Genomic DNA, 26,213 nt, shown 5'->3' with positions numbered 1-26,213 from the left:
TCTGGCTGGTTGAAGTGCCTTACTCCTGCTCACACACCACAGATTGCCTGTGGAGGGAACCATGAACAGATGCCCAATGACGAGAAGTCTCTGCTCTAAAGCCACTCAAATATTCATGGCAGCTGTCAGTGAGCTGAACAGCAAGCCCCATTCCTTCACCGCTGACCTGGGCTAGTAAGAAAATTGAAGACTGTGGATTAGGATGCAAGCCACTCCAGCATTGTAACTGTTTTGTTGCCAATTATTATCCCCCTTCAAGGTGTTGATTCCTCATGGAAGTACATTTCCACAGGTGCTAGTTATCTTGCCCAAGTGGCCATTATTTGTGTGAGCCTGAACAAATGCGAAAGGGAATGTGCTGTCCAACATTGGGGTGCATTAGAGCCTAAACAGATTCTGTCCTTATCCACAGACAAACATATGTTTCCAACATGCTTTGGCCAACATCCCCTTCCCAAAACTTGAGCAGGGTAGCAAATTGAAGAGCCACTACTGCTTTCCTAGCTCAGATAAGTTAACTCAGTGAAGATTGGGCATTAATAAACCAATTAAGCCATTGGGTAAACAACAGGAAAATCATTTTAAATTCCTTTAACGAAAACATTTTTCATGCATAACTACAGAAATGAGTATTGCTGAAAAAAAGACATGCTGTTGAAGCTTTTCATCTTGCACTCATCGGAATAGATGCAAGAATGCCAAATGATTCAGCACCTTTTTCTCTTGCAGTACAAATTGTTGCTCCCTTTGTAATTTGGCACTCTTGTGTCTATCCTGATGAGTGCACGATGAAAAGCTTTGACAGCACGTCTCTTTTTTTCAGCAACACTCAAGTTCTATACTAGCGAGCAACTACATAAACTCTATCTTGAGAACACTATGTACAAAAAGCACACCTCATTTCTGGAAGTGCCTGGATGCGCCAAGATAACAGACTACAATATTTCCTTTGGAAAATAGCCACATTGACCAAAAGGCAGTCATATAAAAGAACACTCGTTAAAAAAAAATCAAAATATTAATTTGCAATTATAGGATTAAGATAGCAGTGAGGGACATGAATTCAATATTACAAAATGGAGCAACGCACCTTGATCATCAATTCAACAGGGTTCCTAAAATTGTTTACCAAGATTGTATGATACTATTTTACATCACAATATAAACACATTGAACCAGTTTTTCACATTTAGCAGTATAGCTGTGAAATTTCTGTCTGCAGCCAAAATCAAGGTCTACGAACGTCATGCTTGGGCGATCACCATTTCTATCTTCAGAATGATGCTCACTATAGAATCATAGTATTTTACAGCATAGAAAGAAGTTATTCAGCCCATAATGTCTCCGCTTTGAAAGAGCTACCCACGCCCCCACTCTTGGCCCAGAGCCCTATAATTCTTTCCTTTTCAAGTATATATCCAATTACCATTTAAAAGCTAAAATTGAATCTAATTCTAACAACTTGTTTGTATGTAGCACCTTTAATGCAACCAAATGTCCCAGGCATCTCACAGGAACGTTACCAAACAAAATGACACCAAGCCACATAGGTGATAATAGGGCAGATGAAGAAAAACCTGGTCAAAGAGATACATACGATCTAGGAGCAGGAATAGGCTATTCAGTCCCTCGAGCCTGCTCCGCCATTCTATAAAATAATGGCTGATCTGGTTGTGGACTCAACTCCACTCCCTGCCTATCCCCAGATACCCTTTGACTCCCTTGTTTGTCAAGAATCTGTCTACCTCTGCCTTAACATTCAATGACCCAGCATCCACCACTCTCCAGGGAAGAGAGTTCCACAGACTCACGACCCTCAGAGAAAACATTCATCATCTGTCTTAAATGAGACCCCTTATTTTTAAACTGTACCCTCTTGTTTTAGTCTCTCCCACAAGGGGAAACATCCTTTCAACATTCACCCTGTCAAGTCACTTCAGGATCTTTTATGTTTCAGTAAGATCACCTCTCATCCTTCTAAACTCCAATGAATACAAACCCAACCTGTCCAACCTTTCCTCATAAAAGATAACCCTCTCATCCCAGGAATCAATCGAGCGAACCTTCGCTGAACCTCGAAAGTGATCATTGTATCATAAAGTTTAGGCTGATAATGGAAAGGACAAAGAGCAGTCCAGGGTGAGAACAATTAATTGGGGGAGGGATAACTTCAATGGGGTAAGAATGGAACTGGGGCAAATTAATTGGAGTCAAAAGATGGCAGGAAAACCAGTAAATGAACAATGGGCTACCTTCAAAGAAGAGATAGTTCGGATACAGTCAAGGTACGTTCCCTCGAAGGGGAAATTTAGAGCAAACAAATCCAGAGCTCCCTGAGATTAAGATAAAGAAAAAGTGTGCTTATGATAGATGCCAGGCAGAAAATACTATTGAGAACCAGGCTGAATATAGAAGGTCCAGAGGGAAAGTGAAAAAGGAAATAGGAGAAGCAAAGAGAGAGCATGAGAGGAGACAGGAGCTAGCATTAAAGGAAATCCCAAAGTGTTCTATAGGCATATAAACAGTAAAAGGGTGGTAAAAGGAGGAATGGGGCCGATTAGAGACCAGAAAGGGGATTTACGCATGGAGGCAGAGTCCACAACGGAGGTATTAAATGAATACTTTGCATCCGTCTTTACCAAGGAAGATGATGCAACCCAGGCAATTGTGAAAGAGGTGGTAAGTCAGACACTAGAGGGGTTTAAAATTGCTAAAGAGGAAGTAGTAGATGGGCTGTCTGAACTTAAAGTGGATAATGCACCAGGGCCGGATGAGATGCATCAAAGGATACTGAGGGAAGTGAGGGTAGAAATCGCAGAGGCACTGGCCATAATTTTTCAGTCTTCCTTAGACTCAGGGGTGATGCCCGAGGGCTGGAGAATTGCAAACGTTACACTCTTGTTCAAAGAAGGGTGTAAACATAAGCCCAGCAACTACAGGCCAAACTGTTTAACTTCGGTGGTGGGAAAACTTCTAGAAAAGATAATTCGGGACAAAATCAATAGTCACATGGACAAATGCGATTTAATTAAAGGAAGCCAGCATGGATTTTTTAAGGGAAAATCATGTTTAGCTGACTAGATGGAGTTTTTTGAGGCGGTAACAGAGAGGGTTGATGAGGGCAATGCTGTTGATGTGGTGTACATGGACTTTCAAAAGGCATTTGATACAGTGCCACACAACAGACTTGTGTACAAACTTGTAGCTCATGGAATAAAAGGGACGGCAACAATATGGATACGAGACAAAAACAAGAAATGCTGGAATCACTCAGCAGGTCTGGCAGCATCTGTGGAAAGAGAAGCAGAGTTAACGTTTCGGGTCAGTGACCCTTCTTCGGAACTGACAAATATTAGAAAAGTCACAGATTATAAACAAGTGAGGTGGGGGTTGGGCAAGAGATAACAAAGGAGAAGGTGCAGATTGGACCAGGCCACATAGCTGACCAAAAGGTCACGGAGCAAAGGCAAACAATATGTTAATGTTAACATATTGTTTGCCTTTGCTCCGTGACCTTTTGGTCAGCTATGTGGCCTGGTCCAATCTGCACCTTCTCCTTTGTTATCTCTTGCCCAACCCCCACCTCACTTGTTTATAATCTGTGACTTTTCTAATATTTGTCAGTTCCGAAGAAGGGTCACTGACCCGAAACGTTAACTCTGCTTCTCTTTCCACAGATGCTGCCAGACCTGCTGAGTGATTCCAGCATTTCTTGTTTTTGTTTCAGATTTCCAGCATCCGCAGTATTTTGCTTTTATATTAATATGGATACGAGATTGGCTAAGTGACAGGAAACAAAGAGTAGTGGTTAATGGATGTTTTTCGGACTGGTGGGCTGAAGGGCCTGTACTGTTCTATGTTCTATAATGTTCTATGGAGGAAGGTTTGTAGTGGAGTTCCCCAGGAATCAGTGTTGGAACCCTTGCTTTTCCTGATATACATTAATGACCTAGACCTTAGTGCACAGGGCACAATTTCAAAGTTTGCAGATGATACCAAACTTGAAAGCATTGTGAACTGTGAGGATAGTGTTGAACTTCAAAAGGACATAGAAAAGTTGGTGGAATAGGTAGACAGGTGGCAGATGAAGTTCAATGCAGAGAAATGTGAGGTGATTCATTATGGTAGGAAGAACATGGAGACACAATTTAGAATAAAGGGCACAATTCTAAAAGGGGTGCAGGAGCAGAGGGACCTAGGCGTATATATGCATAAGTTATTGAAGTCAGGACAGGTTGAGAGAGCAGTTAATAAAGCGTACGGTATCCTGGGCTTTATTAATAGGGGCACAGAATACAAGAGCAAGGAAATTATGTTGAACTTGTATAAAACACTAGTTCGTCCTCAGCTGGAGTGTTGCGTCCAATTATGGGTGCCGCACTTTAGGAAAGAAGTGAGGGCATTGAAGACAGTACAGAAGAGATTCACAAGAATGAGGAATTTCAGTTATGAAGATAGATTGGAGAAGTTAGGACTGTTTTCCTTGGAGGAGAAGGCAGAGAGGTGATTTGATAGAGGTATTCAAAATCATGAGGGATCTGGACAGGGTAGATAGAGAGACACTGTTCCCACTCGTGAAAGGATCGAGAATGAGAGGGCACAGATTTAAAGTATTTGAGAGAAGCAAAAGTGACAGGAGGAAAAACTTTTTCACGCAGCGAGTGGTTAAGGTCTGGAATGCACTGCCTGAGAGTGTGGTGGAGGCAGGTTCAATTGAAGCATTCAAAAAGGAATTCGACAGTTATAAGAAAAGGAAGAATATGCAGGGTTATGGGGAGAAGGCAGGGAATGGAACTGAGGGAGTTGCTCTTTCAGACAGATGGTGCGGATATGACGGGCCAAATGGCCTTCTTCTGCACTGCAACAATTTGGTGATTCTGTGAACTGCTTCCAATGCAATTATATCCTTTAAGTAAGGAGACAAAGAGGTAGGTTTTAAGGAGCATCTTAAAGGAGGAGAGGTGGAGATTTAGGAAGGAAATTCCAGAGTTTACAGCCAAGACAAGTGAAGGCACAAACACCAATGGTGCAGTGATTAAAATTGTGGATGTGCAAGAAGCCAGAATTGGAGGAGCACTGATATTTCAGACAACTCTAGGGCTGGAGGAGGTTACCGAGATAGGGACGGGCGAAACCATAGTGAGATTCGAGAACGAGATCTTTAAAAATCGAGGCATTGCTCAAACAGGAGCCAAGGCAGGTCAGAAATCACAAGGGTTATGGGTGACCGGGACTTGGTGCGAGTTAGGACACCGGCAACAGTGCTTTGGATGAGCTCAAGTTTATGGAAGTAGAAGATGGGAGGCTAGCCATGAGTGCTTTAGAATAGTCAAGTCTAGAGGTAACAAAGGCATGGATGAGGATTTCAATTGATGAGCTGGCAGTGCATTCTAGATCATAAATCACTGTGCAAAATATCATTTTCATCTTCTCTGCTTCTTTTGCCAATTATCTTAGATCTCTTGAATGTTTCTTCTGGTTATCAATCCACATGCCAGTGGAAACAGTTTCACCTTATCTAATCTTTCAAAACCCCTCAAAATGATTATTAAATTTCCCCTTAACCTACTGTGTTCTAAGGAAAACAATTTCAGCTTTTCAAGTGACTCCACATTACTGAAGTCCCTCACCCCCGGTGTCATACTGATGGACCCGAGTGTCTGCAAGGCGTACCTGGCATCTGTAAAAGGGGAACACCTCAGTTTTTAGAAACAGGGAAAATGTTATTTGGTACATTATCTTAGAATACGACTTCTGGAATTGTGACTGAATTGTGTGCTTAACCAACTTACTTTTTTATTTGAGTTTTCCTTTCGCGGCTGCTCAGATGTTTTGTTTTCCTTTTCTAAAATGGCTTCCAGGGTTGAGTTTTGGCCAAACTGCATCTTACAAGGAGGAGCCTCTGGTTCCAGTGAGGACACTTCACTTTCAGTAGTTGACTGGGAGGTGGAAGACACTTCCAAGCTTACATCCATGGACATTAATAAACTTGGAGCTTCTGCTTCTGTCTTCCCACTAATCGCAGCCATTGCTTTAAGTGAATAATGAAAACAATTACCAGAGTAACCCAGTCCACGAAGAAAACATGATCTAAAACAGCACTTACATACATACTTAACAATTCACTAAACATTTCAAGAAATTTTCCCCAATTAGGAATAGTATAAATAAGGGGATCTCCTAGACAGGAATTTGTTCCCACTGCTACATTTAAACAATCTCCTAGAAAGCCAAGATTTTAACTACTCTGTATGTCTGCAGGCCTAGAGGCACAAATGACCCCATCCAAGAGATTGTCAGGACCGTTAAATTCATCAATTACCATGTCAATAAATGTCTGTCAGTATCCTAGACGGAGAGTGAACAAGCAGTGTTGTAAAAACACAGCACAAAACGTAGTTTTCCAAGCTTCAGCACCATAGAGAAGCGAGGGAGGAACCACTGCCCGACAGGCTTGAGTTTAGTATTGGGTCTGATATCACGATTCTTGAAAACTCGAGTACGTAACTTACCATAGGCTGAGCTAGCACACTGGAGTCAGTCGTGTACTTCTTCAGCAATGTCAGCTTTTTGGGATATATAGCTTCCAAGATATGGCAAGTGAAGGACATTTTCTAATGCTTCACCATGGATCTCAATTGAAGGCACTGAATTTGATACATTTGGTGTAGGTTGGTATAGGACTTTTAGCCTTCCTGGTGTTCAGGACATGTCCCATGCTCTCGTAGGTTTCAGTGAATACGTCAACTATTACAGAAATGGTTGTCAACTCCATTTGGACTTCGGCTGGTTCAGGTTAAAGAGTTTACCATCAGGGCAATAGTTATTAGCACACCTGAGGGGAGCCTATCAGTAGTACGCTGCAGCATTGCTGCAAGAAAGATTGAGAATAAATGTTCTGATGAAAGGTCATCGACCTGAAACATTAACTCTGCTTTTCTCTCCACAGGTGCTGTAAAGGTCTGGGCAGTTCTGAACCTTATTTGGGTCGTTGGACAAGTCAAAACATTTGGCAGATTTAGTAGTTCCGGTGCAACAAATTAAGAGGATTTATTAAGTAACAAAGTTATACTTAACAACCAGGCAATAGTTTACAAGTCACACACAGCCTTTACTGTCCGGAACAGCTTGGACACAGATAGACGCTAGTTCTGGTCTTATTTCTTACTACTTTCCTCTGAGAAACTGTGTGCTAAAGACTACTGGGCATAGTCTTTTAACCCTTTCTTGGAAGTTTACACCCCTAACCAGATGAACCTCCCCAGTTCTTTTGATTAGTCTCAATGCATATGAACACCTTCTCATTGTTTTCTTAAAGTGACAGACACCTAGGGGCAGCACTATCTATTACATGGTCACTCTGTTCTCTAGGGATAAGGGGTACATGTATTACAAGAAGTAGAGTCATGAGTTTTCCAGGAATCCTGCTTTTCACTGATATTCAGGATATGATATTCATGAATCCCAAATCTGAGATCATGTGGTTTCCAGAAAAAGATCTGTACAAATGGTTCTCCTAAAAATGAAATTGTTGTTACGAAAGTGCCTCTGTTTTGTTAAATATATTTTTGAGGATTCATTTTTGAAAGATTGAAGAAATGTTAACCCCCTTTGAAAACCCCAAAGTTTATGTAAAGGCCACTTGACTTTGAAAAACAGTTCCCGGAAATGTTTTATAAAAGGGGCACTGAGAGGTCTTGTGAGGAAAACACTCCTTTCCAGGAAACCATCTGACTTGCAGCTCAAAAAACAACAGAGAACTTTGGACACCTGGAGAAGTTGTTTACAAAGAAGTGACAGGTCAAGATTGATGGAGGTCAAAAGGTTGACCTCCTGTTGTCAGTTTTGGTTTTGAATGCTTTGAGTTGGGGTTGAACTGTATAAAAAGGGACAGAACTTCCAAGGAGAGAACAGAATTCCCAAGGAAAGAGAGAAGACCACAACCCAGCTCAGTTTTCCTGCACCTTTCTAAAAAGACCCTGAGAAGTCCACTATATCAACTCATCAAGTCTCCTGTCTTTGAAGAAAAGCCTGCTAAATTAATTCTCAACGACGCCTGAAAAGAACTGTTCTAAAAGATCCCAGTGACTCGGAGATCTGACTATATGCCAGTTTTGGAACACAACATATCCCATCTGCTTTTTCTTCAAGAATGAGCAAGTATTCAGACAAGGTTTTTTTTGTCTGTAATAAAGCTCTAAAAAAAGTTCCTTTTTTGTCTGGTTAACCAGTGTGTGTGTCTATGAATGAGAGGGAGGAACTAAAGTAAAAAGAGAACTTTAATGTCTCAATCTGCATTTATGCTTTACTTCTTTACTAGTTAAGACTTGTTTTATAATAAACTGATAATTTTGTTGTTCATTAAAGAAACCTGGTTGGTGTGTTTTATTCTGGGATAAAAATAGAGTATACAATTGATCGTGCTGGTAAGTGGGGAAAAAATGTCAATATATGTTGTGACCAGTGGAGAAGTGAAACTACAATGAACAGTGCACTCCTCCCACCTTGGTCATCACAATATCAAAGGCCAATAATGTTTTCAACCATGAGAAAGTTAAGGTGGTAAGTTACATAATCTCAAAACTAGAAGTGAGCTCATATAACAACTAGGAAGTATAAAAGGACTAATGTATTGTCATGGTTCTGTATTTTTTTTTCGGAATATGCGGTTTGCCTTTAAGATTTGCAAGGGATCAGTATTGCTTTAAGAGCCGGCAAGCCTTAGGAGTTTTAGGAAGGTGCATTTTCGTTGCCTTAGAAACAGCCACTGGGAGTAAGCCTGATGCAATACATTTGTTACAATTCAGTTTTGAACTGGCTGTTAGGAAGACAGTTTGTGCTGGCAGAACACAGACACAGAGGACACAGCTGTGGTGTTCAGACACCTGAAAAAGAGCTCTCAACCACAGTGGCGCAGTGGTTAGCACCGCAGCCTCACAGCTCCAGGGACCCGGGTTCAATTCTGGGTACTGCCTGTGCGGAGTTTGCAAGTTCTCCCTGTGACCGCGTGGGTTTTTGCCGGGTGCTCCGGTTTCCTCCCACAGCCAAAGACTTGCAGGTGATAGGTAAATTGGCCATTGTAAATTGCCCCTAGTGTAGGTAGATGATAGGGAATATGGGATTACTGTAGGGTTAGTATAAATAGGTGGTTGTTGGTCGGCACAGACTCGGTGGGCTGAAGGGCCTGTTTCAGTGCTGTATCACTAAATAAATAAAAAATAAATAAATAAAAATAAACTGAATAGGATTTTAGTCTGTTCAATTATCTCTCAAAATTCTAAAAAAAAGTTAAGCCAAAACAGAGATCTCTGGTAATTTAAATTGAAGAAAGGGAAGTTAGACTGTGACAATCTTTAATCCCTCAAAAACTCTAAAGTCAGATTGATTCTGTTGAAAGTATTTGCAAGTCGTTAATTGTTGAAATTTACTGGAGAAGGAAAGCAACGTCCTGTGAGGACTTCGAGCAACACTGGACTGTAAATTTGCAAGGCCTCAAATTTTTTCTATTTTAAATGCTGTTTATATCTTCTTAGTGTTTAAGAATTTAGTTCTAATTAAAGAGTTAATTTGTTGATTTAAAAGTTTGGTTAGCCTCATTCGGGGGTTAATAGATGGTACAATTTGGTTGGGTCTCTCTTTAATTTGGAAAGTTTTAAATGATATGTTAGCCGACCTGCGGAACGACAGGAATGAATTAACAGTGCATTGGTCCTACCACAATCAGAATCGTATATTTTGATTGGGGGCTTTGACAGGAGCAGTCAGTTGTAACAGTATAAAAGACTAATGCATAAAAATATGGTGTATAAGAATATTGCAGCAAGATTTCAAAATACACTTGATTTATCCATGTGTATGGATAAATTAATTGGAACATGGATCGCATTCTTTCAAATCAAGTGGGAGAACAAAAGAACAAACATGAGCATTCTCCAAGATACAGATATGCTAAGTATAGAGGCCATGATAACCTCACATCAGCTGAGATGAACGCGACACGTCATCAGAATGCCTGACTCACGACGACACAAACGGGCGCTCTACTCAAAGCTATGTCAGGGAGCCTGTTAACACGAGAGCCAAAGGAAACATTTCAAAGACAATCTCAAAGCCTTCATGAAGGTCAGCTCTATTACCAACACATGGGAAGCAGATGCCCAATCACAAGCAAAATGGCAATCCATCAAAAGTGGTGTCAAGATCTTCCAATCAACAGGAGCAGCCACTGAGAGAACAGCATAAGGAATGGATAGATAGGGCAGATACTCAAGCCAACAACGTGCCAGCACCTCTACCAGCCAACAACCAATGTCCTCACTATGGGAGAGCCTACAAAGCTAAGATAGTGCTCATAAGCCATCTGCAAACCCACAGCAACACTAACATCTCACTTTCACCCAACCATCCACAAAGAAAAATCATCCTCAACACGAGGGACTGACAATTGAAAAATATAGATTAACTTTGATTACATTAGCGTTTAAAACTATATGTACAACCAATAAAATGTGGATATTTGTTACAATCACACAATAATTTCTATTTCTAACAACACCTTTGCTATAGTAATAAAGCAGACATAGCCTGCTATTTGTTTGTGCCCAATTGAAACTTAAGTTTCCAAATAATTTGTGTTATTGGCTATAAATCTCGCCGTGTTTTGTGCCAAGCCAGTTCTCAGGATTTTTCTTAAATTGAGGCCTCTGCCCTCTGTAAACTGTAACTCGTGCAGAGTGCCACAGCCTGTCCCTTCACAAGTCTTGCACTTTGTTCATAGCCATCTATCTTCCCTTTCTCTTTAGGTCGTCTCTATAAAAGAAAAGACTGAAGGGTGACCCGAGAGAGGTTTTTAAAATCATGAAGGGGTTCAATAGGGTAGAAGCAGAGAAGATGTTTCTCTTATGGAGAATCTAAAACTAGGGATCATAAATATAAAGTAGTTAGTAATAACTCCAACAGGTAATTCAGTAAAACTCCTTTACTCAGAGAGCAGTGAGAATATGGAGAAGTGCTAACACGCAGAGTAGTGAGGTAAATAGCATAGATGCATTTAAGAAAAAGCTAGAAACATACATGTGGGAGAAAAGCATAAAAGGTTATGCTGATATGAAAAAGTGAGAAGAAGAGGTGGGAGGAGGCTCGTGTGGAACAAGAACACTAGCATGGACTTTTTCTGTGCTGTAAATTTCTATGCAATTCCCAACATTCCCCTTTCCCTAACCAAGATCTCTCCCAATGCCACTCAAAACTAGCATAAGGGTTGGAAGAATAAGGCCTAGCATTTATTTCGAGCCTCATCATGTCTCGGAGGCCCTACAAAAAGCCAATGGGGCAAGGAGAAAAGAAGATGCAACAGATCTTGAACAAAGCTGCAGGAGAATGAGTGGGGTAAAAAAACAAGCAGAGGAGGAGTAAAACTGGGAAAAATTGCATGGCAAGAGCTGTTGCAGCTACAACTTCTGACTCACAACAGGACCATAAATTGTGATTCAGAAAACCACAGACGGCCTATCCCCAAATAACAGGAAAGTATAAACACGCAGTATTGCCACAGCTTTGACAGTTGGCATCCTTCCATCTACAAAAGATAATGGACAAGCAGCAAACAATCCATTTAGGTGGGATGACTTCTCTTGGTGCACCTTTGGTAATGGCTGTGAAGGCCAATCCTTGAGAGGCAGGTTCTGCCACAAGTGCTGCACGTGAAGCTGCCAAGTAACACTGCGGGTTTTTGGTTTTGACGTTGGCACCTGTTGCCAAGCTGCTTAGCAACTGGTCATCGTGGTAGTGCACACTAGTCCACAGGATGTGTTGCCATTTCCCTCTTTCACCAGCTAGTGACTCCCAAGTGTGATAATTTACATTTGGGGCCTTCATGTCACACTTGCAAGCATCCATGAAGTGGAGCTTTGGGTGCTCCGCTAGTCGTCTGACCCCATTAAAGTAAACAGGAAAAAAGTGATGAGTTAGGTCAAAGCATCTGGATTCAGAGGACAAGTAGCAGATTAGATAGCAATCTGGCTAAATAATAGTTGGGATTAAAGCTAGTTACTCAGGCTGACAAAACATGGAACATAGTGCTCCACATGGATCAGTACTGGGATCGTTGTTGTTCACCATATGCATAAATGCACAAATGATTTGGACTCAGGAATCAGAAGTACAATTCCAAAATTTACAGACACCAACAAATTGGGGGATGTAATTAATAGAGGACTGTGACAAAACACAGGAAGACATTAATAAACTTGCAAAATGGACATGTAACTTGCAAATCAACTTCAATGTAGTTAAGTGTAACGTGGTATATTTTTGTAGGAAGAATAAGGAGGTCACATACCCCTTGGAAAATAAGTGTCTAGAGGATGAAGGCTCTGGGAGTCTGAATGGAATTTACCCTTCCCATGAGCAAATAATTCTCATCATGTTTACCTGCCCTGTTCCCACATCCCTTCATCCCTTTCCTTTCATCTACCTATCCAATCTAATCACAATTGTTTACAGTTTCTGCCTCAACTACTAACAAGGCAATGAAAAGCAAACAAAGCACTGGGGTCCATTTCTAGAGGAATAGAAATGGAAAGCAGTGAAGTTGTGTTAAACTTGTATAGAATTTTGTTTAGACCACACACGGGAGTACCTTGAATAGCTCTGGTTCTATTAGTAAAAGGATAGAGAGTCACTGGAGAAGGTTCAAAAGATTTACTAGAACGATACAAGAACTGAGATGTTATACCTATTAAAGACTGAATAAGCTGGTGTCTGTTCTCTAGAAAAGAGAAGACTGAGGGGATTCCTGATAGAGGTCTTTAAGATTAAGAAATGGTTTGATAGGGTAGACGTAGAAAGATGTTTCCACTTGTGGAGACCATCAGAACTAGGGGCTATAAATAAGATAGTCACTATTACATCCAATAGGGAATGCAGCAGAATCTTCTTTACCCAGAGAGTGGTTAGTGTATGGAACTTACTACCACAAGTAAGTGAGACAACTAACATTTAAGGGAAGCTAGGTAAACAGATAAGGGAGTAACAAATAAACGGAAATTAGAATTAGAACATTACAGCGCAGTACAGGCCCTTCGGCCCTCAATGTTGCGCCGACCTGTGAAACCATCTGACCTACACTATTCCATTTTCATCCATATGTCTATCCAATGACCACTTAAATGCCCTTAAAGTTGGCGAATCTACTACTGCTGCAGGCAGGACGTTCCTCACCCTTACTACTCTGAGTAAAGAAACTACCTCTCACATCTGTCCTATATCTATCACCCCTCAACTTGAAGCTATCTCCCCTCGTGTTTGCCATCACCATCCGAGGAAAAAGACGCTCACTATCCACCCTATCTAACCCTCTGATTATCTTATATGTCTCTATTAAGTCACCTCCTCCTCCTTCTCTCCAACGAAAACAACCTCAAGTCCCTCAGCCTTTCCTCGTAAGACCTTCCCTCCATACCAGGCAACATCCTAGTAAATCTCCTCTGCACCCTTTCCATAGCTTCCACATCCTTCCTATAATGCGGTACCCAGAACTGCACGCAATACTCCAGGTGCGGTCTCACCAGAGTTTTGTACAGCTGCAACATGACCTCGTGGCTCCGAAACTCGATCCCCCTACTAATAAAAGCTAACACACCATATGCCTTCTTAACAGCCCTATTAACCTGGGTAGCAACCTTCAGGGATTTATGCATCTGGACACCAAGATCTCTCTGTTCATCTACACTACCAAGAATCTTCCCATTAGCCCAGTACTCTGCATTCCTGTTACTCCTTCCAAAGTGAATCACCTCGCACTTTTCCGCATTAAACTCCATTTGCCATCTCTCAGCCCAGCTCTGCAGCCTATCTATGTCCCTCTGTCCCCTACAACATCCTTCGGCACTATCCACAACTCCACCGACCTTCGTGTCATCCGCAAATTTACTAACCCACCCTTCTACACCCTCTTCCAGGTCATTTATAAAAATGACAAACAGCAATGGCCCCAAAACAGATCCTTGTGGTACACCACGAGTAACTAAACTCCAGGATGAACATTTGCCATCAACCACCACCCTCTGTCTTCTTTCAGCTAGCCAATTTCTGATCCAAAGCTCTAAATCACCTTCAACTCCATACTTCCGTATTTTCTGCAATAGCCTACCGTGGGGAACCTTATCAAACGCCTTACTGAAATCCATATACACCACATCCACTGCTTTACCCTCATCCACCGGTTTGGTCACCTTCTCGAAAAACTCAATAAGGTTTGTGAGGCACGACCTACCCGTCACAAAACCGTGCTGACTATCTCTAATGAACTTATTCTTTTCAAGATGATTAGAAATCCTGTCTCTTAGAACCTTTTCCAACATTTTACCCACAACCGAAGTAAGGCTCACAGGTCTATAATTACCAGGGCTGTCTCTACTCCCCTTCTTGAACAAGGGGACAACATTTGCTATCCTCCAGTCTTCCGGCACTATTCCTGTCGACAATGACGACATAAAGATCAAGGACAAAGGCTCTGCAATCTCCTCCCTGGCTTCCCAGAGAATCCTAGGATAAATCCCATCTGGCCCAGGGGACTTATCTATTTTCACACTTTCCAAAATTAATAACACCTCCTCCTTGTGAACCTCAATCCCATCTAGTCTAGTAGCCTGAATCTCAGTATTCTCAACAACATTTTCTTTCTCTACTGTAAATACTGACGCAAAATATTCATTTAACACTTCCCCTATCTCCTCTGATTCCACACACAACTTCCCACTACAATCCTTGATTGGCCCTAATCTAACTCGTCATTCTTTTATTCCCGATATACCTATAGAAAGCCTTAGGGTTTTCTCTGATCCTATCCGCCAATGACTTCTCGTGTCCTCTCCTTGCTCTTCTTAGCTCTCGCTTTAGATCCTTCCTGGCTAGCTTGTAGCTCTCAAGCGCCCTAACTGAGCCTTCACGTCTCATTCTAACATAAGCCTTCTTCTTCCTCTTGACAAGCGCTTCAATTTCTTTAGTAAACCACGGCTCCCTCGCTCGACAACTTCCTCCCTGCCTGACAGGTACATACTTATCAAGGACACACAGTAGCTGCTCCTTGAATAAGCTCCACATTTCGATTGTTCCCATCCCCTGCAGTTTCCTTCCCCATCCTACGCATCCCAAATCTTGCCTAATCGCATCATAATTTCCTTTCCCCCAGCTATAATTTTTGCCCTGCGGTATATACCTGTCCCTGCCCATCGCTAAGGTAAACCTAACTGAATTGTGATCACTATCACCAAAGTGCTCACCTACATCTAAATCTAACACCTGGCCGGGTTCATTTCCCAGTACCAAATCCAATATGGCATCGCCCCTGTTTGGCCTGTCTACATACTGTGTCAGAAAACCTTCCTGCACACACTGGACAAAAACTGACCCATCTAAAGTACTCAAACTATAATATTTCCAGTCGATATTTGGAAAGTTAAAGTCCCCCATAACAACTACCCTTGTTAACGGGTTAACAGAAGAAGCATGGGAGAAGGCGCGTTTGCATCATACACACCATAGATCATTGGGCCAAATGGCCCGCTTCTGTGCTGTAAATACTATGTAAAAGGTATGATGGAATGGTGGTACAGAAGTATCCATTAGAATAAGAGGAAGTGAGCAAATTTGCAAGACTTTTAATGTGTACTCGTATACTGTCCCTGACGTTGCCCCAATCAATGCCTGGAAGACTTTTGTAGATCCAAGATGGCAACTAAGTTGCGACAAATAATTCAGCAACTTGTTCTATAAAGCCACCTAGTGCCAAGCCTGCAACTACAGTGTGATAGATGACAGCAACATTGAATTGAAAAAACTGGCGTAACAATTCACAAGGGTAAATATTGATCTAAAGTTCGACACGGAGGGGCTGAATGTCCAAACGCTATTCCTATCATGACAATGAACAAGGTTTGTGTAAACCAAGGCAGATTTAACTTTAAGATGGCTGGTTAACACCAGAGAAAGACCACCTTCTGGCTACTAGAGGCACTCCTTGTCCTTGACATTCACACTTGATCGATGCGAAAGTTGACTTTGGAAGGTCTTGTTTTATTCATTCCACTCTTCTTCGGCCTCCTTGTCTCGAGATACAATGGGTAAGCGCCTGGAGGTGGTCAGTGAAGCAGCGCCCGGAATGGCTTTAAAGGCCAATTCTAGAGTGGCAGACTCTTCCACAGGTGCTGCAGATAGAATTGGTTGACAGGGCTGTTACACAATTGGCTCTCTCCTTGCGCTTCTGACTTTTTTCCTGCCAACTGCTAAGTCTCTTCAACTCGCCACGCTTTAGCCCCGCCTTTATGCCCGCCAGCTCTGGCGAACGCTGGCAACTGACGCCCACGACTTGTGATCAATGTCACAGGACTTCATGTCGCATTTGCGGACGTCTTTAAAGCGGAGACAAGGACGGCCAGTGGGTCTGATAACAGTGACAAGCTTGCTGTACAATGTGTCCTTGGGGATCCTGCCATCTCAGGCGCCGCTGGCTTAGTAGGGTGTATATGCTGGGGATGTTGGCCGCCTCGAGGACTTCTGTATAGGAGATACGGTCCTGCTACCTGATGCCAAGGATTCTCCGGAGGCAGCGAAGATGGAATGAATTGAGACGTCGCTCTTGGCTGACGTACGTTGTCCAGGCCTCGCTGCCATAGAGCAAGGTACTGAGGGCACAAGCTTGATACACTCGGACTTTTGTGCTCTGTGTCAGTGCGCCACGTTCCCACACTCTCTTGGCCAGTCTGGACATAGCAGTGGAAGCCTTTCCCATGCGCTTGTTTATTTCTGCATCGAGAGACAGGTTACTGGTGATAGTTGAGCCCAGGTAGGTGAACTCTTGAACCACCACTTCCAGAGTGTGGTCGCCGATATTTATGGATGGCGCATTTGCGACGTCCAGTCCCATGATGTTCGTTTTCTTGAGTCTGATGGTTAGGCCAAATTCGGTGCAGGCAGCCACAAATCTGTCGATGAGTCTCTGCAGACACTCTTCAGTGTGAGATGTTAATGCAGCATCGTCAGCAAAGAGAAGTTCCCTGATGAGGGCGACACAGTGGCGCAGTGGTTAGCACCGCAGTCTCACAGCTCCAACGACCTGGGTTCAATTCTGGGTACTGCCTGTGCGGAGTTTGCAAGTTCTCCCTGTGTCTGCGTGGGTTTTCGCCGGGTGCTCCGGTTTCCTCCCACAGCCAAAGACTTGCAGGTTGATAGGTAAATTGGCCATTATAAATTGCCCCTAGTGTACAAATTTCTCTGCAGCATCTGTGGAAGAGCCTGTCACTCCAGAATTGGCCTTTATAGCCACTCCAGGCGCTGCTTCACAAACCACTGACCACCTCCAGGCGCGTATTCATTGTCTCTCGAGATAAGGAGGCCCAAAAGAAAGTGTAGGGAGGGGAATAAGGGGACAGGTGGGGATGTGGTAGGGATATGGGATTAGTGTAGGATTAGTATAAATGGGTGGTTGATGGTCAGCACAGACTCGGTGGGCTGAAAGGCCTGTTTCAGTGCTGTATCTCTAAATAAATAAATGAGAACTTTCCGTACTTTGGTCTTCGCTCTTCGACGGGCAAGGTTGAACAACCTGCCACTTGATCTTGTATGGAGGAAAATTCCTTCTTCTGAAAACTTGAACGCATATGAGAGCAACAGGGAGATGATCCCAAACAGTGTAGGTGCGAGAACACAGCCCTGTTTCACGCCACTCAGGATAGGAAAGGGGTCTGATGAGGCGCCGCTATGCTGAATTGTGCCTTTCATATTGTCATGGAATGAGGTGATGATACGTAGTAGCTTTGGTGGGCATCCAATCTTTTCTAGTAGTCTGAAGAGACCACGTCTGCTGACAAGGTCAAAGGCTTTGGCGAGATCAATGAAAGCAATGTGGAGGGGCATCTGTTGTTCACGGCATTTCTCCTGTAGCTGGCGAAGGGAGAACAGCATGTCAATGGTGAATCTCTCTGCTCGAAAGCCACACTGTGCCTCAGGGTAGACACGCTCAGCCAGCTTCTGGAGCCTGTTTAAAGCGACTCGAGCGAAGACTTTCCCCACTATGCTGAGCAGGGAGATTCCACGATAGTTTGTTGCAGTCACCGCGGTCACTCTTGTTCTTATAGAGGGTGATGATATTGGCATCGCGCATGTCCTGTGGTACTGCTCCCTCGTCCAGCACAGGTAAAGAAGTTCGTACAGTGCTGAAAGTATAGCAGGCTTGGCACTCTTGATTATTTCAGGGGTAATGTCGTCCTTCCCAGGGGCTTTTCCGCTGGCTGGAGAATCAATGGCATCACTGAGTTCAGATTTTGTTGGCTGTACGCCCAGCTCATCCACGACTGGCAGAGACTGGGCTGCATTGAGGGCGGTCTCAGTGACAACATTTTCCCGAGAGTACAGTTCTCAGACAGTTATAATACAAATCCACATTTCTGGTTGCAGTGAATTTGCTGTAAATTGAAAGCATATCTTGGAATACATTCGTCATTTTGCTTCTGATTTCTACTTATTTGCAGTTTTTTTGCTTTTTATGAAACAGGACATCACAGTTTCACAGTGGGACTGTAGGAAAAAGACCGAACTGTAAATGGGGTGGGGGAATGAGACTAACTGTCTGAGGAACTCTATCAAAAACTTGCACTAGAGGAAGATAAAATGATGCAAGAAACTTTCTAGATTTACTAGTGGAGCAGAATGTAGCTTCAACATTGCTAGCAAGTTAGCACAGTTGGGATGTTCTGTATGTAATGTGTCAAAATCACCATAAACAAACTTGGTAACTAGATCAATTAAATGAACTTCTGAGTTGTTACTACTTTAATTCATAAGAACAAATTTATTTTATACATCATTCTCAGTTACAATTTTTTTTAAAAACTTCTCCACCACTTTTGTTCCTTTTTTGAAAAAGGAAATTTCCTGAGCTCAGTTCTCTCGAAGTGAGTACCCATTCCCAATTTTCCAGTGTGTTCTCACTTGTCCAGATAAATTCACAACATACCCAGAAATTAAACAGAGAACCCTCTTTGCCTTACTTACTGTATGCCTTCAGAAGGCAGCAAAATAGCACTACACTAACCTATGACTAGGGGACATAATCACTGACCAACACAAACAAATGGACCGCTGGATTGAGCACTACCTAGAACTGTACTCCAGGGAGAATGCGGTCACTGAGACTGCCCTCAATGCAGCCCAGCCTCTACCAGTCATGGATGAGCTGGACATACAGCCAACCAAATCGGAACTCAGTGATGCCATTGATTCTCTAGCCAGCGGAAAAGCCCCTGGGAAGGACAGCATTACCCCTGAAATAATCAAGAGTGCCAAGCCTGCTATACTCTCAGCACTACATGAACTGCTATGCCTGTGCTGGGATGAGGGAGCAGTACCCCAGGACATGCGCGATGCCAATATCATCACCCTCTATAAAAACAAAGGTGACCGCGGTGACTGCAACAACTACCGTGGAATCTCCCTGCTCAGCATAGTGGGGAAAGTCTTTGCTCGAGTCGCTCTGATCAGGCTCCAGAAGCTGGCCGAGCGCGTCTACCCTGAGGCACAGTGTGGCTTTCGTGCAGAGAGATCGACTGTTGACATGCTGTTCTCCCTTCGTCAGATACAGGAGAAATGCCGTGAACAACAGATGCCCCTCCACGCTGCTTTCATTGATCTCACCAAAGCCTTTGACCTTGTCAGCAGACGTGGTCTCTTCAGACTACTAGAAAAGATTGGATGCCCACCAAAGCTACTAAGTATCACCTCATTCCATGACAATATGAAAGGCACAATTCAACATGGTGGCTCCTCATCAGAGTCCTTTCCTGTCCCGAGTGGTGTGAAACAGGGCTGTGTTCTCGCACCCACACTTTTTGGGATTTTCTTCTCCCTGCTGCTTTCACATGCGTTCAAGTCCTCTGAAGGAGGAATTTTCCTCCACACAAGATCAGGGGGCAGGTTGTTCAACCTTGCCCGTCTAAGAGCGAAGTCCAAAGTACGGAAAGTCCTCATCAGGGAACTCCTCTTTGCTGACGATGCTGCTTTAACATCTCACACTGAAGAGTGCCTGCAGAGTCTCATGGACAGGTTTGTGGCTGCCTGCAATGAATTTGGCCTAACCATCAGCCTCAAGAAAACTAACATCATGGGGCAGGACGTCAGAAATGCTCCATCCATCAATATTGGCGACCACGCTCGAGAAGTGGTTCAAGAGTTCACCTACCTAGGCTCAACTATCACCAGTAACCTGTCTCTAGATGCAGAAATCAACAAGCACATGGGTAAGGCTTCCACTGCTATGTCCAGACTGGCCAAGCGAGTGTGGGAAAATGGCGCACTGACACGGAACACAAAAGTCCGAGTGTATCAGGCCTGTGTCCTCAGTACCTTGCTCTATGGCAGCGAGGCCTGGACAACGTATGCCAGCCAAGAGTGACGTCTCAATTCATTCCATCTTCGCTGCCTCCAGAGAATACTTGGCATCAGGTGGCAGGAGCGTATCTCCAACACAGAAGTCCTCGAAGCGGCCAACATCCCCAGCTTGTACACACTACTGAGTCAGCGGCGCTTGAGATGGCTTGGCCATGTGAGCCGCATGGAAGATGGCAGGATCCCCAAAGACACATTGTACAGCAAGCTCGCCACTGGTATCAGACCCACCGGCCGTCCATGTCTCCGCTATAAAGACGTCTCCAAGCGCGACATGAAATCTTGTGACATTGATCACAAGTCGTGGGAGTCAGTTGCCAGCGTTCGCCAGAGCTGGCGGGCAGCCATAAAGACAGGGCTAAAATGTGGCGAGTTGAAGAGACTTAGTAGTTGGCAGGAAAAAAGACAGAGGCGCAAGGGGAGAGCCAACTGTGTAACAGCCCCGACAAACAAATTTCTCTGCAGCACCTGTGGAAGAGCCTGTCACTCTAGAATTGGCCTTTATAGCCACTACAGGCGCTGCTTCACAAACCACTGACCACCTCCAGGCGCGTATCCATTGTCTCTCGAGATAAGGAGGCCCAAGAAGAAAAAGAAAAGAAACCTATGGCTAGGCATTAACTCTCTAATTCTCTCCAAAGGTTTCCAGCATACTCTCCAATTTGAACCAGAGGAAAGAAATAACTTCCTGAAAAAAAAATGAAGTAAATTTAAATAATTGTGTGTAAACTTCAAAGCAGCAAATATGAATTCAATCAGATTCCAAAAGATTTTCTTTACTTACCCCATAACCACTCCCTTTAGCCTTGCACTATGAAAACTTTTGTCATCTAATCTCTCCTATCCTCTTTCCTTTTCCCACCCTCCCCACTTTCACTTGTTCAAAACCTTTTACATTTCTAACTTTTCCCAATTCTGAAGGGTCACAGGCTGGAAACATTAACTCTGTTTCTCTCTCCAGAGATGATGTCTGACCTGTTGAGTATTTCCAATATTTTCTGTTTCATTTCATATTTCCAGCATCCACAATATTTTGCTTTTGTCACAAAAGATTAATATTTGAAATGAATGGGACTCTTTATTCAGAACTATTAGTTCAAAATAAACGAGGGCAGTTGTGTGTGAACAAAGCAGTTTTTGAACCCCTTATTCATCAAAGCAAAACTAAAAGATGTCAATGTCAACAATAACTTATTTATATAGCACCTTTAACATAATGAAACATCCCAAGGTACTTCACAGGAGCATTATAAAGCAAAAATTAACCACAAACATATTAGGGCAGGTGACTAAAAGCTTGGTCAGAGGTTGATGTTGAGGAGCCTCACAGAGAAAGAAAGAACGGTAGAGAGGTTTAGGGAAGGAATTCCAGAGTTTAGGGCCTAGGCAACTGAAGGCATAGCCACTAATGATGCTGCAATTAAAATCAGGAATGAGCAACAGGTCAGAATTAGAGGGTTGTGGGGCTGGAGGAGATTAAACAGAAACAACTTGCATTTCTGTAGCACTTTAACATCCCAAGTTGCTTCACAGCAATATTATAAAGCAAAATTTGACACCAAGTAAAGGTAACGCAATATTAGGGCAGACAGCCAAAAGATTATATAAGAAAAACAAGCAGGAGTAGGCCATTTGGCCCCTCAAGCCTGCCCCAACATTCAATTAGATCATGGCTGATCTGCCCCAGACCTCAACTCCTCTTTTGTGCCAGCTTCTTATATTCCAGATATTTCAAAAGTCTATCCACCTCCTCTTTAAATACTTTCAGTGATCTAGCCTCCACAACTCTCTGGGATAGAGAATTGCCGACATTCAGATTGATCAAAGAGGTATGTTTTAAGGAACGTCTTGAAAGTAGAAAGAGAGGTGAGAGAGTCAGAGAGGTTTGAGATTACAGAGATAGAAAGGACTGAGGCCATATAGACAAAAAAAAGTAATTTCTTTCTCAACAGCAATGATTCTCTTTCCTAATCCTTACCATTCTCCACAACGTTTTCTATCAGTCTGGTTCCACATTCGCTGCAGAATTTGGGTGCTTTCTCCATAGTAACATGGGCACAACGGTGGCATTTCATCTTCAACCACTCGGTGTCCATCTCTATCAGGCGCAAGAACAAACAGTGAAACCCAACAAGAACTCCAGCAGCATCCCGCCTAACATCGGCCTTCAGAAAGCAGACTTTTGAAAGATTTACTCTGTTTTCTTTGTAATTTTTTCCCCTTTTGACCCGCTATTTACTAAGCGCGGCCTCTACATTAAAATGTACGCACACACTTGTCTGTTTATTATTGGTGAGGAGGGGCGTGGCCTTGCTGCCCTTCATAAAACCATTAGAGTCAGGCACCGCTACCGGCCCGAACTAACCGCCACCCATTCACCCGCGGGCGGGACACCAGACAGGAGACATTGACTGAATAATAACACTCCCAAATAATAACAAAGCGATGAAAAAGATGCCGGGCAACTGGGGCAAAACTCTATGTACCACAGCATCATACGCAAGCACAGACTCGCCCGGCGCACACCTGCGCAATCCTCTTCGGGAGGGGGCGGGAAAATATGACGGCGCCCTACAGGCGCATGCGCAAACGCGGCCGGCGCGCACCTGCGCAATCCTCTTCGGGAAGGGGGGCGGGGGAAAAGGACAACACCCTATAACCGTGGGCGCATGCGCAGACGGCGCACACCGGCACAATCAATCCATTCCCGGAAGAGGAGGGGGGAAAGTCGTGTATGCGCAAGCGCGTCACGATCCGGGCTGGAGGATTGAACGGGTGCGCGGTTTGTTGAGGCTGAAATTTATCGTGATTTAAATTACTGCGCTTGGCCTCAGCAGGTATCCCGACAACTTTAAGCTTAAACCTGGCGATCAGATTATTCATGCAAAACAAATAAGATGTTTTTTATGTTTATAAAAACCCACCTGGCGGAGCAGCCTGACGCCGGCTGCTGAGCAGGAATCTGTCTCCAGTGTATTTTCAGAGTTGCAAAATACTTTGCGAAAGTTGCAGCTCTCAGTCTCTGCCCAAGACCAAGCGCACCTCTCACTGCAGCTCTGGCCGCTTACTGACTGCAAGAGACAAGATAAGTTTCGTTTCATCACGAAATGCTACTTTACTTTCATTTTCGGAACGTCACCTGCGAGGAAACGACTGTATAACTGGAATTTGGAACACGACCGTTTTCACTTCATCACCCAGCAGAAAAAGGGGAAATTCAGATGTTTGCATCTCATAGAGATATACAGTACAGAAACAGGCCCATCGTGTCTGTGCCGGCCATCACGCACCTAACTATTCTAATCCCATTTTCCAGCACTTGGCCCGTAGCCTTATATGCTATGGCATTTCAAGTGCTCATCTAAATACTTAAATGTTGTGAGGATTCCTCCGTCTACCAACCCTTCAGGCAGTGGGTTCCAGATTCCAAACACTCTCTGGGTGAAATTTTTATTCTCAAATCACTTCTTAACCTCCTGCCCGTTGCCTTAAATCTCTGCCCCCTGGTTATTGACCCCTCCGCTAAGGAAAAAAGTTTCTTCCTATCTAATCTATCAATGCCCCTCATAATTTTGTATACCTCAATCATATCTCCCCTCAGCCTTCTCTGCTCTTAAGGAAAACAACCCTAGCCTGTTCAGTCTCTCTTCATAGCTGAAATGCTCCAGCCCAGGCAACATCCTAGTGTATCTCCTCTGCACCCTCTCCAGTGCAATCACATTCTTCCGAAAGTGTGGTGCCCAGAACTGTACACAGTACTCCAGCTGTGGCCGTACTAGCATTTTATACAGCTCCATCATAACCTCCCTGCTCTTATATTCTATGCCTCGGCTGATAAAGGGAAGTATCCCATATGCCTACCTAACTACCTTATCTACCTGTGCTGCTGCCTTCAGTGATCTATGGACAAGTACACCAAGGTCCCTCTGACCCTCTACTTCCTAGGGTCCTACCATCCATTGTATATTCCCTTGCCTTGTTAGTCCTCCCAAAATGCATCACCTCACACTTCTCAGGATTAAATTCCATTTGCCACTGCTCCTCCCATCTTACCAGCCCATCTGTATCGTCCTGTAATCTAAAGCTTTCCTCCTCACTATTTATGACACCACCAATTTTCATGTCATCTGTGAACTTACTGATCATATCTCCTATATTCTCATCTAAATCATTAATGTACACTACAGTACTCCAGCTGTGGCCTAATTAGTGTTTTATACATCCGAAGAAGGGTCACTGACCCGAAACATTAACTCTGCTTCTCTTTTCACAGATGCTGCCAGACCTGCTGAGTGGTTCCAGCATTTCTTGTTTTTATTTCAGATTTCCAGCATCCGCAGTATTTTGCTTTTATTTTATACATCTAATTGGGTTGTTCTAGTTTTTCAAATTTTGTTCATACTATCTCAGGACTCAGGGCAGCATTGCACAGGTCCTGTCCGTCTTGCACCGAATTATTGGCAGAAAATTCTAGCCCACCTAATATCAGGCCTGAATTTGCTCAGCACAAGCTGGAGGAAGAGCGACGGGGCACTTTGCAGCCTTCCAGGCTCAACAGTGAGTTCAAGAATTTTAGATCATAACCTCTGCCCCCATTTTTCTCTTTTTTTTGCTGGTTGGTCCCTCCCGCACCACACATTGTTTCTTTCTTAATCCCTTTACTTTGTGTTTGGGCAACTGCTGTCCTGTCATTTACACATCATCCAGACACATCTTTTGTTTCTGTCCCAATATGACTCTCCTTGGCTTTGTATTCTACCATGAAACCATTTGTCATTTAATGTGTCCTGCCCTCTGCCCTGTTGTGACCTTTTTTGTTGTTCTTCCCTACAAGATTATAACAGGCTTAGATAAATTAGACAAGGAAAAACTGTTTCCATTAACAAATGATACAAGGGGACACAGATTGAAATTTGTGGGCAAAAGATACAGGGGGAATATGAGGAAGCACTTTTTTACACAACGAGTGGTAATGACCACTGCCCACAAGGGTGGTGGAAGTGGAGACAATCAATGAGTTCAAGAGGAAGTTGGATAGCCACCTGAGAGAAATAGACTTGCAGGGCTATGGGAATTGAGCCTGGGACTGACTGGATAGTGGAGAGCTGGCATGGACTTGATGGGCCGATTGGCCTCACCCTGTGACGTAAATGACAACCTTCCCTGCTACCTTCAATGATTTGTGCACATATACCCCCAGGTCCCTCTGCTCCTGCATCCCCTTTAGAATTGTACCCTTTAATTTATATTGCCTCTCCTCGTTCTTCCTACCTAAATGAATCACTTCATACTTCTCTGCATTAAATTTCATCAGTCACTTGTCCGCCCCTTCTACCATCCTTTCTATGCTCACTTGAACTTTATCACTATCCTCTCCACAGTTCACAATGTTTCCAAGTTTTCTGTCATGTGCAAATTTTGAGATTGTGGCCCGTACACCCAAGTCTAGGTCATTAATATATATCAAGAAAAGCAGGGGTCCTAACGCTGACCCCTGGGGAATCCTGTTATATGCTTTCCTCCATTCTGAACAACAACCGTTCACAACTTCTCTCTGTTTCCAGACAATTTTTTATCCGTACTGCTACTCTCCCTTTTGTTTCTTAGGCTCTAATTTTGTTGACAAGCCTGTTATGTGGCACTTTATCAAATGCCTTTTGGAGGTCTGTGTACACTACATCAACTGCATTATCCACATCAACCCTGTTAACTCATCAAAAAACTCAAGCAAGTTAGTTAAATATGATTTGCCCTGAACAAATCTGTGCTGA

The 26,213-nt window shown here is 43.4% G+C and overlaps 1 protein-coding gene across 1 annotated transcript in view; it reads right to left on the bottom strand.

Moving 5' to 3' along the window:
- Nucleotides 1-23,503, bottom strand: part of rnf213a (ring finger protein 213a) — a 237,406-nt gene extending 213,903 nt beyond the window's left edge. Inside the window, exons 1-3 of the mRNA XM_068058651.1 lie at nucleotides 23,367-23,503; nucleotides 22,421-22,540; nucleotides 5,793-6,031 (exon numbers count right to left, since the gene is read on the bottom strand). Of these exons, the coding sequence (XP_067914752.1) occupies nucleotides 5,793-6,031; nucleotides 22,421-22,538 (357 nt within the window). The 5' untranslated portion in view covers nucleotides 22,539-22,540; nucleotides 23,367-23,503. The remainder of the gene's footprint in view (nucleotides 1-5,792; nucleotides 6,032-22,420; nucleotides 22,541-23,366) is intronic.
- Nucleotides 23,504-26,213: the final 2,710 nt, after the last annotated feature.

The sequence above is a fragment of the Heterodontus francisci genome, chromosome 26 (genome assembly GCF_036365525.1).
Source record: "Heterodontus francisci isolate sHetFra1 chromosome 26, sHetFra1.hap1, whole genome shotgun sequence".
Classification (NCBI taxonomy): Eukaryota; Metazoa; Chordata; class Chondrichthyes; order Heterodontiformes; family Heterodontidae; genus Heterodontus; species Heterodontus francisci.
This window is presented reverse-complemented; position numbering and strand designations above follow the sequence as displayed.